The 12,480-nt window shown below is 35.1% G+C and overlaps 1 protein-coding gene across 2 annotated transcripts; it reads left to right on the top strand.

Annotated features, from left to right (window-relative positions):
* The first annotated feature begins 808 nt into the window (after positions 1-808).
* LOC142618285 (protein APEM9-like) lies at positions 809-7,158 on the top strand. 2 transcript variants are annotated; one of them, XM_075791192.1, is made up of 6 exons: positions 809-1,147; positions 1,337-1,513; positions 3,210-3,287; positions 5,096-5,381; positions 5,671-6,029; positions 6,699-7,158. In XM_075791192.1, exons 1-6 carry the CDS (start codon positions 1,092-1,094, stop codon positions 6,823-6,825), a joined length of 1,083 nt encoding a protein of 360 aa, XP_075647307.1. In that variant the 5' UTR covers positions 809-1,091; the 3' UTR covers positions 6,826-7,158. The 2 variants fall into 2 exon arrangements, with proteins under 2 accessions (XP_075647307.1, XP_075647308.1); XM_075791193.1 differs by lacking the exon at positions 3,210-3,287.
* Positions 7,159-12,480: the final 5,322 nt, after the last annotated feature.

Below are 12,480 nucleotides of genomic sequence, written 5' to 3'. Positions count from 1 at the left end.
TTTTTTATTTAGTAAGCCATCAAAAATCTAGTCACATATAAAACAGAAGCAAAAACAAAGTCAGATTAAAAAATAAAAATAAAAGTAAAAATGCCAAATAATATTTTTCTGCGATCAGCCAACACACAAAAGCATATTCTAACACATACTTAGAGCATCCACAGCAGTGGAGCTAAAAATTTAGCAATTTAGCTTCACCAAAAGTTACTTTATCTATTTTACCTACACACATGCTGCAGCAGTAGATCTATTTTAGCTTTCAATACAATAAAATAATATAAACATCACAATAAAATAATATATCTACCACAATAAAATAATACATCTCACTACAATAAAAACACCACAATAAAAAGGTAATGTGAACACAAAATAAAAAATTAATTTTTTTTTAACTTATGAACAGTACATCTATCTATAGATGCGCGGTTGAAAAATGAGATAAAAAATATAAATTTATTTAAATGCTTTTTTTTAAAATAATATAGCTATTTAGCTCCACTGCTGCAAGTGCTCTTATACCATAATTACTCATTGCTCAATCAGACACTAACAATATACATTACTCAATCTCAATATATATCAACTCAATAGAGAGGCAGAACCTAAACAACTAAAATCAGAATGTAATGCAAATAAAATTAATATCGATTTCCACGTAGAAAATTACCTAAAAATTATGACCACTCTCTTATTAATTATCAAATTATTGTACCGACTTATAAATTAGATTCTCAAAATAAATATTATATATAAAATAAAAATACAGCCAAATATGTGTATATATTAGGAATAGAACAGGACTACAGCATTAACATATCGGTTCGGCACAAATATCGGTAATCGGAATTGATTTCCGACTGCATCACCGCACTGGCGTCGTAAAGACCACTAGTCTCCGTGGTCGGCTTCAGGTGCGGTGCGGTTTCTCATCTCACTCCGCAACTCCCTCTCTCTCTCTCTCTCTTCCCAATTTCATTTCCATCTCCACTGCCAACCTCCGCCCCTATTATTATTTCTTTCCCCCCTACTTGCACAGCCAAAGCTCCCTCCCACCACACTCACACACACACACACACACACACAGAAAGATGGCTGTAATTAAATCAAATCCTTCAATTTGGGAAGAAATCGAGCGCTCCGAGAGGTAATTTGGTTTAACTTCTTTTTGTTTTTTTTTTTATATTCAAATTTCTTCAACAATTCCTTTCTTCAAAGCAATTAAATATTTGTTTTTTCTTGGGTTCTGTTTGTATTTGAAAATTTTAAGAATTGAAAAACACTGACATAAGTTTTGATATCGCTGTGTTGTGTTGGGTTGGGTTGGGAATGGCAGCTACCTTGTTTGCTCAATGTATTCGGAGGCAGAATCATTAGCTTCGTCCATATTGAAGCGTGTTTGTAACGATGATGCTAAAAGCCTTGTTGAAGTTGGAGAAGATGATGTTGGATTCCGTGACATGTTGGAGTCGACCGGTATGGTGTTGGTCCAATCCTTGAAGGCACTAGGAAGGTATCTTTCATTAAACTCTTTACATTTGTTTTGAGAGAGAGATATGAATTTCATTGAATATATGTTACTTTTTAAGACTTACTGTTATTATGTTTTGGAAGTTTTTATAAAAAGATGGAATAGGGTACGGTAGGGTAGGATAGAAAAATGCCTTCTGGGCACGAGGATAAATTGCTTAGCCCATCAGGGGTGAAAAGGCACTTGGGTTACCCACAAACTGGTTCTAGCAAGTGAGGTCAGTTGCCTATGGGAGTTTAATTAACAATAAGTATTGTACAATATTTTCTGCACCGTGCAACTAATTTGAGTGAAAATTCTCCTGCATCATACCAAAAAAAAAAAAAAAATTATTAAAGATTGTATTTTACTAGATAAAAAGGTCATACTAGTGTGCAATGCTCTCAATTAATGTAGGGAATGCAACATTCTGCTCACTTGTAAGTAGAACATGGATATGGAAATGGATGTTTCATTGGATGGGTTTATTAGACATGTATGGGTTTCTTCTTTTTCTTAAGGACCCAAGTTCTTCTATGAGTTTTTATTTATTTATTTTGTAGATTTGAAGGTTTTCTTGGCTTTTGATTTGTTATTTAATGGTTTTGGAAATGCTTGGGGGATTCATTAAATGTTTTGATATCGAGCATTTTTGAATGAATGAATGGTGTTTGGGCCTTCCAGTGTAAACAAAATGGTTTCCAGAATTCTTTGGGATCTGCCGTGATAAAGAGTCTGTTGGTGGCAGGGGGATGATTTATTCTATTCCATTAAATGGAGTTGGGCATGATAAGATGTGCTGGAAACCTGCTAAGAGTATGGGTTTTTTCAGTGCATGGGTATTATAGTGTTTTGACCTTTCTAATGATATGTCTTTCCTATGGAAGAGCAGTTGGTAGTTGAAAATCATGCTCATAGTAACTTTCTTTTCTTGGATAGCAGCATCAGGGAGAAATTTGACCATTGAAAACTTGTTTAAGAGGAACATTTGGGTCTTGGATTAGTACTATATGTGCAAAGGTAATGGGGAAATGGTGGATCGCTTATTTCTTCATTCTCTTGTTGCTATGGAGTTGTGGTTGATGGTGTTAGACTTGTTAGGAGTGGTCTAGGTCATGCCAAAGACACTGGTAGAATTACTTGCTTCTTGACAAGGGCTCTTTGGTTGTCATAAGAATGGAATTGTTTGAAAAGCCGTTCCACACTGTTTGATGTGGTGTATTTAGGGTGAGTGGAATGCCTAAAGCTTTAAGGATGTTGAATGGAATATGCCGGACATCAAATTGTTCTTCTTTAGGACTTCGTTGGATTAGATGTCAATTGTAGATTGATATTTGTAATTTACGTGATTGATTGAACTGTCCCCATTTGTGTACATCCTGTATACTTGGGTGACTGTTTTATTTGATATCAATAAAGTTTTCATTATTGATAAATAAATAAAAACTTTTGATGCCCCTTTATCTTATAAAAGAATTATATTTGGGAGGATTTCTTTATAACTCATTTTGGGAGATGGTAATTTAATTCTTCTCCTTTCCCATCTTCCAAATGATATAATTAGATCATTTTATTTTTCTCTGTTTTGTTCCCAAACTCATCAACTTGTTATAATAGACGTTATTTTTTGGCTAGGCAACTGGAATGTGTTATGGTAATCTTGAAAATTTTACTCATAACTTCTTCTGGGTGCATGCAGGACATCAGAAATTCTGAATCAACTTAAACTACTATACGTGTCTGTTACAGCTATCCCTGTTCAAGTTCTACTTATTGGGTACCTTTATCTTTTGCACATCATACTTTCTGTTTATTTCAGTTTTGCCATGTGATTTGAATTTGAAAAAGAATATATGAAGGGTTATAATCTAATGTTTTGTTGTCTGACCTTAAATTTAATAAAAATAAGCTGAACCCTTAAAAGTTTATTTTGTCAAAACAGCCATGATATGGATAGAATGTCCATAATTGGTCTTGTTTGATAGTATTTTTTTGGTATGTAAAGTAGCCTATTAATATAAACAAGGCCAAAGGAGTTTTTAGGATACGTCAATTGTCTATTACCCCAGTTGTTCAAGGGATTCTGACCCTCCCTCTCTTCTCTCAATTTATTGGCTTTGGGGATGGATTTCCTTAAATCATCAGAATTTAAAGTAAATAATCTTCAATTATTATTTGAAATGCTTAGGTTGCACAACTACTTTACTTTTCTCAAATAACTAATACAAGTTGGGACTTTTGTTTGCATGCAAAAGGCCAGGGAATAGCTTTTTCTTTTAAAAAAGAAATAATTCTTCATAGAGAGCGAAGAGGGACTAAGGCATGTTGATGCATACAATAGCGTAAAAGGCTTAGAGGAGAATAGGGATCAATGAATTCAGGAAGAACTGTCCTTTTGGCATCCCAAAGTCTTTCACACTGAAGGTCCCCTGTTCGATCCTGGGCAGCATCATCATTCCATTTTTATTATTCATTAATATGTTTTTTCCCTCTTGCTTTTAATCCTTTTACCTATCCAAAAAAAAAAATCCCAAAGTGAGGAGAGCACCAAAGGAATAGAGATTGATGAAGAACATCATGAGTTTTAGCCAAGGAGAACTTCTAATTCATGTTGTGTTTCCATCACTTTTTTTTCTCCAAGCACATGCCTAAGAAGACAACGTAGCCACTCTCCAGAAACTTTTATTGAAGCCCCTTTTTTTTCTCCCTATTAACTACTTGCCATGGGGGTTCAAGCTATGGCTTAAAGCATGTGTAAGTTTAGTCTAATCCACAAAACGTAGAACATGGGACATGGTTATCCTGTGTATTTATCTGCTTCTTTTTAGCATTATCATTCCATTTTTATTATTCATTAATATGTTTTTTCCCTCTTGCTTTTAATCCTTTTACCTATCCCCCCAAAAAAAAAAAAAATCCCAAAGTGAGGAGAGCACCAAAGGAATAGAGATTGATGAAGAACATCATGAGTTTAGCCAAGGAGAACTTCTAATTCATGTTGTATTTCCATCACTTTTTTTTACTCCAAGCACATGCCTAAGAAGACAACGTAGCCACTCTCCAGAAACTTTTATTGAAGCCCCTTTTTTTTCTCCCTATTAACTACTTTCTATGGGGGTTCAAGCTATGGCTTAAAGCATGTGTAAGTTTAATCTAATCCACAAAACGTAGAACCTGGGACATGGTTATCCTGTGGATTTATCTGCTTCTTTTCATTGTTTGCATGTTGGGCAAACTGAAGGGTCCATGCAGTGTAGCATCATTATTGAAGTATTCCTATAACAGTGAAGGATCAACAAACCAATATTTTGTTTGATTCATGCTTGTTATAAATGTCTTGATGAGTAAGCATGTGGGATTTAAATGCATAATATAGTCTAGAAGATGTGGGAAACTTAACAATGGAAAGAAGACGTGGGTAATTCAGTCTTTCTATTTTGTCCATGTAACATAGGCTTTGCAAACATGTTCTTGGAAGGGGTATTCTCTATACTTCTAAAGGAGTGGTTGTAAAATTAGAAGACATGGGTAATTCAGTCTATTTCTTGGAAGGGTGGTTGTAAAATTTTTATCATTGTTTGTCAGGGCTTGTTTTCAGATATCAGATGGTTCTTCTTTTGGTGTTCGAGAATTTCTTGAGGAGTTCCTTTGCAAGTGGAATTGTGTGGATGAACAATACTATGTTCTTGTTGGTGCAGAAGCAAATGTAGATTGTATGGCAAGATCTGAGAGGCATTTTATCTTGGGAGTTGATGAATATGTGGAAGTTGTTGAGGTCTATGCTGTGACGCTACTTGCAACAGTTTTACAAGATATGCAACTTGCTATCTCGTGGGTTGAGAAAGCTGCACTACCTGAGGAAAAACGACAGGTATATATATATTATGTGGTACATCTAAGTTGGAATCATGCATTCATGCTTTATTATAATCAGTTGAGACTGTTCTTGGATTTGGCAGTACATGTACTGTTCAAGACCTTACTGATTTTGTGATATTTGATATCATTTTTGGACTAAGTTATAAAATGATGATTGCTGATTCACATTATGCTCTACGTTATATAACATATCAAAATGATGATTGTAAACTTGATTGATTTTATTGATAGATGAAAAGAATATTCTTTCTTCTTATATTCTTCCATCTCCTTTCTTCTAGGTACTTTTGAGGAAATTGCACTCCCTGCATTCTCTTAAAGCGACCAACTTGTTACAAGGGTCCTCACCTCTGCTAGCAGATAACCATGATGGCCATTTATCTTCACAGAAAGAACTGAATGTGTCTAAGGGTTCTCAAAAAGCCTTAAAAGCCAATTACCCACCTAATCAAGGGAATGTTACAAAACAAGCAGTTTTAAAATTGTCTGAACGAATGGAGCCATATTTCTGGTGGTTTCGTACCATCACTTTGAAGTTTGGTAATGCTCGATTGGTCATATCTAAGGGAAAGATTATGCTGGGCTGTTTGATCCTGCTCATGTTTTATGTTCTCCGAAGGAAAAAAGCTGCTTTGAAGAGGTAATGTATTTTTATTCTCTCTGATCTACCATGACTTCAAATTCAAAGCCTCAGGTCAAAATCTATTCTTTTTTCTTTAGGTTCAAATCTTATTTGGTTCCCGGTTCATTTTGCTTGCTCTCAGTATGGAGTGCTCTAAAATAAAAACTGTTTAAAATGCCCTTTATTTATCTAGCTGAAATGTCATCTCTTTGTCCTAGTTATCATAAACTTAATTAACAATTGATGGTGAATTGGAGGAGAATTGGGCTTTATAAATAGGTTATTTAGATCCACATATGTTAATTGCTGCATTCTAATATTCCACACAGTTATATTTTTATTGTTACTATTGAGTTCCAAACTAATATTTATCTGGTTGACTAATGTCATGAGTGGCCCCCCACCATTTCTCCCACCTCCTCCACTGCCCTCGCAGTGAACCCTATTCCACAACACACAACTACTTTTCTCATGTTTTCCTGTCAATTCCCCCGCCAACACCAGGAAACTCCAAACTATTCCCCTCATGAACTGGACCTAACATATTTCATGGAATCACTTTGTTGAAACAAGTCATGTAAAGCAGTACAAATACTTAATGGAATTGAAAGTTTGAGGGCCAGTGGTGGAGAAGTTAATTATTGTATGTAAGAGATATGATGTTTTCATAAAATATTTTTGTTTCAGGACTGTTACAAGACAAGCGCTGTTCTTGAAAGGAGCTCTGGTAGATTTGTGGAAGCTCGCATTTTCATACCAAGTGAATCCTCTAGCTGCTGTTCAACCTCTGGCTCCTGCAACACGAGGACAGTGACATATATTTTTAATCATTTTGCTCTTTAGGTGTCCAATACAGGTATAAATACAGATATCTTCTCAAGAACAGCCTCTATTCTAAAGAGGCAATGTTGTTTTAGTATGGATCTTGTATTTCCTCGTCAAAAATGTCATGCTATTGTAACCATGATTCATGAATCATGAACTGATATGAATTAAATATTTAACAAACAGGTGCAATTTCTATGATTTACTGTTTGTTGCGAGGAACTAGATATATCATGTGAATTGTGATGCACATTTACCGCAAAACCTCATTGTTCTATGTACATTTTCATGGTTATAATGAATAAACAAAGTGAGAATACAATAATTCATGCCCCACGATGCATTCAATATTAAGTGATTATTTGTTTGCTGAGAAAGAGGAGATCCAATGGGGCAAGAGGGGCAAAATGTTGGGCCACTGCGAATAGAGTCTATAGACACGTTTGGAATTTTGTTAAAAATTAAAATAGCGATGATTTCTTTGCGACTTCTATGCGTCATTCTATTAACTTTTGAATCAACCTACTCTTTAGGTGTAGATTACATACACACTATAATTCGTACGTATGGATTTGTATTTTGTTTTTCAGTCAAAATTATGGCTGTGTATAAAAGAAGCTTACATTATCTAACATATTTGCATTGGGTCTGTATCATTGCCCATGACATGGTCTTGGCATGATCACGACTGTACACAAGGATGTTCTATTGCCGAACATGATAATGTTTGACGTGACAAATGTTGGATTTTGAAAACAAGTTGTTAGTTGTATAAACAAAACCATGCATTTGGGATTGCACTAAGCAGTAGAGTATAAGTTCTAGAGTAAAATTAATATCTCCTGCCGTAATCCCAAACTGATTCTAAAACTCGATCTTAGCTACCTCAAAGTTCTTTTAGGGAATTCCTAACACAACGCCAGACAAGTCTACAATCATGCTTGAAAAAACTTAAGATCATGATTATTCTTTCTTGTACGATTGTTTCGCAATGCTGCTATTTCAAGTTAGTGTGTGGGGGGAGGGGGTGGTTATAAACAATTCTCTATCTACAGTTCACAAACTTTGAAAAAGAATAATCAAAAGTTTAAAACCCTATCAAATAGAATATTTTCTCGTTTAACACATAACACGACAATTCAAGTAATTATTAACGTGATTTTTTATTTGTTGAGAAAATTAACGTGATCTATTTAATGTTGCTAAATACGCGATTGGACATTTCATATAATAGGTTATGTGTGGAGTTTTATATTTATTTATTATAGAAGGAATGGAATGGATAATTATTATATCATACACATTTTATTTGTTTTCCCCTCTAAATAAGGATACAATTGGTTTTTCACCTTTATTTCATTAATGAATAAGTGCTCTTTTGGGAGAAATTCTTACGAGGGAATGGAGTCATTTTATTCATTTCCATTAAAATTCTAAATAGAGAATAGATGAAATATTCTTAAAATAATCAATTCATTTTTCTCTTGGTATCTATTGTTTTTTATGCATGCAATATTCCATTCATATTATATGGGTCTCATAGGTGGATGAGATCCATATGCTATGAGTGTGATTTGCATGCATTCGAAACATAAGATATTACATATGAGATTATATATTGTGAGTGTGACATTGTATGCATTCGAGACATTATATTAGATACTTTTTCCTCCTAAAGGGAATGTAACTTTGGAATCACATTGGATTTTGTAACCTTCAAATAAGATTATAAATGAACCAATATATTTACAAATAGCTCGGGTTCGACTCGAGAAATTAAGCTTGTTTATAATCGTTTATTTAGGAAATGAACGAAGCTCAAGCCTAACTTTAGGTTTGAATATGAAAAAGCCGAGTATAAAAATAATTATATTTAAATCTGGCTCAAGCCTATCTTTAGGCTTAATTAATAAACAAGCCAAACTCAAATATAATAATATACTCATGAACAAGCTCAAGATTTAAGGTTTGATTAAAATAAAAATAAAAACATTATGTATTTATATATAGAGAGATGGGTTCAAGTTACACCTAGTGTAACTCATCTAGAGTTACATTTTTTTTAACCATTGATTTCAATTAGATCTAATGGCTAAAAAAACACTATTGTCCACATCAGCTTGCCTAATTAAGAATATATTTTCTCTCTCTTTCGTTATTAAATTCCAAACCTCTTTAGTGCAGTGAGAGAAAATTAATTTTCTTAGTTTTATACTTTTTCAGTTTTTCTCACTCTCTCTCTCTCTCTCTCTCTCTCTCCTCACATTCTTCTCCAACTTACGGCTTCTCTCCTCCCTTCTTTCTTTTGCCAATCTCCATAGATCTCCATAGCCAGCCAATATCCACATATTTTCTTTTGTTTGTTTGTTCTTTTGCTTAGTTTCCAATATTGGATTTTAACATAAGAACTATATTAGACGTATTCTCACTTAAGAGAAACCAAATAAAAGGACTCTTTAGTGACAAGATTCAAGAAATATAGATAATTTTTTTTTTCGATTACTAAATTGACATTTAGATCAAAACTATCTCACTTCATTGCCAAGGGACAAGACTCTAACTAGTCTGACCGGTAAAATATTTAAATTTTTGGCCTCAATTGGTTTTACATTGATATCTAAAACCAGATTATACATCTAGATTTAACAACCTAAATTCTACATATAGCTCCAGTGAGTTGTGTGGGTCAGTGGAGGAGAAGGACGTGAGTGGTCTAGAGAGAGAAGAAGAAGAAGATTGGAAAGGTGGAAAGAGCTAATGATTTTTTTAACAAGAGAATTAATGACTTTTAATGCATTAGATTACTTATTTCTAGAAGTTGATGACATGGCAGCTTGTGTGTTATTAACCATTAGATATAATTGAAATCAATGGTTAAAAAAATGTGTAACTCTAGATGAGTTACACCTTTTCTAAACCATTAGATTAAATAGATCTAACGATAAAAAAAATGCACTTGTGCGCGCCAAATGTGGAGCGGATGGGCCTACCCACTCTTGGGCTCACAATCTATTTATAAGGTGGGCTTTGGATTTCCTATTGTGGGTGATTCGAAATACTGTAGATCCAAGATGGGTATTTCCCCCTCAAACAGACACTATTCTCCCTCACCACTCTTTTTTGTTATCTCCTTTACCCCCCTTTCTCTCGCCCCATTTTCTTACCCCTCTTCTTCTATTTATAGCCTAATGACTGACTATGTCATGATTACTTTGGCCATTAGTGGTATTAGAGGTCCAATGCTATTGAGGCAAAGTGGTTGTTTTTAGTGGGGAGTGAAATATGGTGAGAGTGGCATTGGGAATAGCTTCCCACTTCAGGATGATTGTCCAATGGCGATACCAACAAGGTAATACCGAGTAATTGGGATATTATGTCCTCGGCCGATCATGCTCTCGCTCGGGGAGCGTTTCTGGCCAGACCGCCTTGCGGGTATATGAACGGTGGTATGTGCGCACGGCTATGGCTCGTTCCTCGGCTTGTGGGCTCAATGAGATGGTATGGGGATTGCATCCATAGTTTCATTCGGTTTGGGGTTAGACACCCAAATAGGAGGGTTGGGCCCTCATAGGTTGTGTGTCGGGCTGGAGGCATGGGCCCAAGGTACAAGTGGGCTTGGGGAGGTCCGTGCTGTATAGCACTCATTAATGCTGATATTCTGATAAGGATCTCATTTATTATCCTTATTTATAACATTCTATAGCTATCTTTAATCCCAAAAATAGGTATTTTTCTCTCTGCTCTCTCTTTCTCATCCACTACACATTTCTCTCTCCTCCATTGCTCTTCTACCTCCATTTTCATAAGGTTCCACCTCCACAGTCACATAGAATCTGATACAAAAAATTTGTGGCTGTGGAGGTGGAACCTTATGACAATTATGAGGATTAACACTCATAAAGCTATCTTCACAAACACGTGGCATGCTACAATCATTAACAACCAAAGAAGCATACAAATCACTATCCATGACAAAAAGCAGAAGGGGTCAAGGATCACACTTAGGGTTCGTTTGGTTAGAGAAGTGAAAAAGTGGGAGAATAGAAAATTGTGGGAAGATGAAAAATATTTAGTTTTCCCTCTTGTGTGTTCGGTTGGAGGGGTGGAAAAGTGGGAGGGTGGAAAACTCTTTTGTTTGGTCGGAGAGAAAAAGAGAATGATGGAAAATGTAATTTATATAAGTTGACTATTATACCCTTGTTATATAATATGTAAGAAATGGATTTATTTGTATTCATTACATAATATAAAATTTATTACATCATATATATAAATTTATATTATTATAATGTAAAAATTATAATAGTGTACATATAAATTTAATTGGGCAAAGGATTTTGTAACCAATAAAAAGGTGATTACAAAATCAGGTCATGTTGAAAAAAAAATGTTGAATAGATCAGGTCACGTTGAAAAAAAAAAAAAAAAAAAAGAAGACAAGAGAGTGTTGAAAAAAACGATCAAGTCATGTTGAAGAAAAAAAAAAGAGAGAGAAGAGAACGTTGAAAAAAAAAAAAAGTGGGAAGAAGGCATTTTTGTAAAAGTGCTACTATAGCACTTTTCTCCCCAGATTTTCCTCCCGATTTGGGAGGGAAAAAAATGTGGGTCTGGAGAGAAAACTTTCTCCCGAGTTTTTTCCCTTTCTTATTTTCCTTCCCCTAACGAACAGTGGAAAACAACATTTTCCATCTTATTTTCTTCTCTCTATTTTTCATTTTTCCTATTTTCACCCCAAACGGACGGACCCTTAGGTATTTAAACCACAACAAGTGTACTCGTTTTGATACCAATTGAAATGTTCAATTAGTGTATAAAACACCAATGAATGTTTAGATCCCCAAATACAAAATTATCAACACAAGCTTATACATAAACAATATATGTGCGGAAAGATGAATATAAGCTAAACCCAAATTGGGAAAACACTCTAAACCAAAATCAATCACAAACACATCAGTAATTAAAAGGTAAAGAGTAAGGGAAGAGAGATGCAAACACAAAGATAACATGGCGATGTGTTATCGAAGAGGAAACCGAAGTACTCGGCGTAAAACCTCTCCGCTGCCCTCCAAGCGATCAAATAATCTACTAGAGAATGAAGTTGAGATATATGAATAGCAATAGACCCCTCAAGCCTAATCGACCCAGTGCACTTAAGCCCTCTAAGTTTCTTGCTCCAACATGATTACGCCGAACCTTGTCTTCTCTAGCTTATCGAATCCCGCAATAAGCCCATTGCATCTGCCATCCTTGACATCGTCCAATGCTTCCCAAGCTTCAAAAACACTCAACACTCTAAATGAGTGTGAGAGAGAATGAGAAGAGACTACAAAGATTTCTCTCTAAGATTGAGTAGCTCTCTCTAATAGGGTGGGTATGTTGTAGAAACCTTTCTTAGGGTTTTTCTCTCAATAGGCTCCTCTTTCAGCACATTACATTTCGTGGGTATAAGGATATTTATAGTAGAGTATGAGATGGAATGTGAAAAGTCAGTTTTCATCCATACAAGGCATTTTGGCGACTTGGCCTCGCGACTAGAACGAGCTGCGAGTTTGAGTCACAAGATGACTTCCAGGCTAGACTGTACTTTTTGCCTTATAGTGTTCCAGCTGTTGTGATCCTTCAGCTCCCTGCATGCTTCACA

This window comes from Castanea sativa, chromosome 12 (genome assembly GCF_040712315.1).
Source record: "Castanea sativa cultivar Marrone di Chiusa Pesio chromosome 12, ASM4071231v1".
NCBI classification, from domain to species: Eukaryota; Viridiplantae; Streptophyta; class Magnoliopsida; order Fagales; family Fagaceae; genus Castanea; species Castanea sativa.
This window is presented reverse-complemented; position numbering and strand designations above follow the sequence as displayed.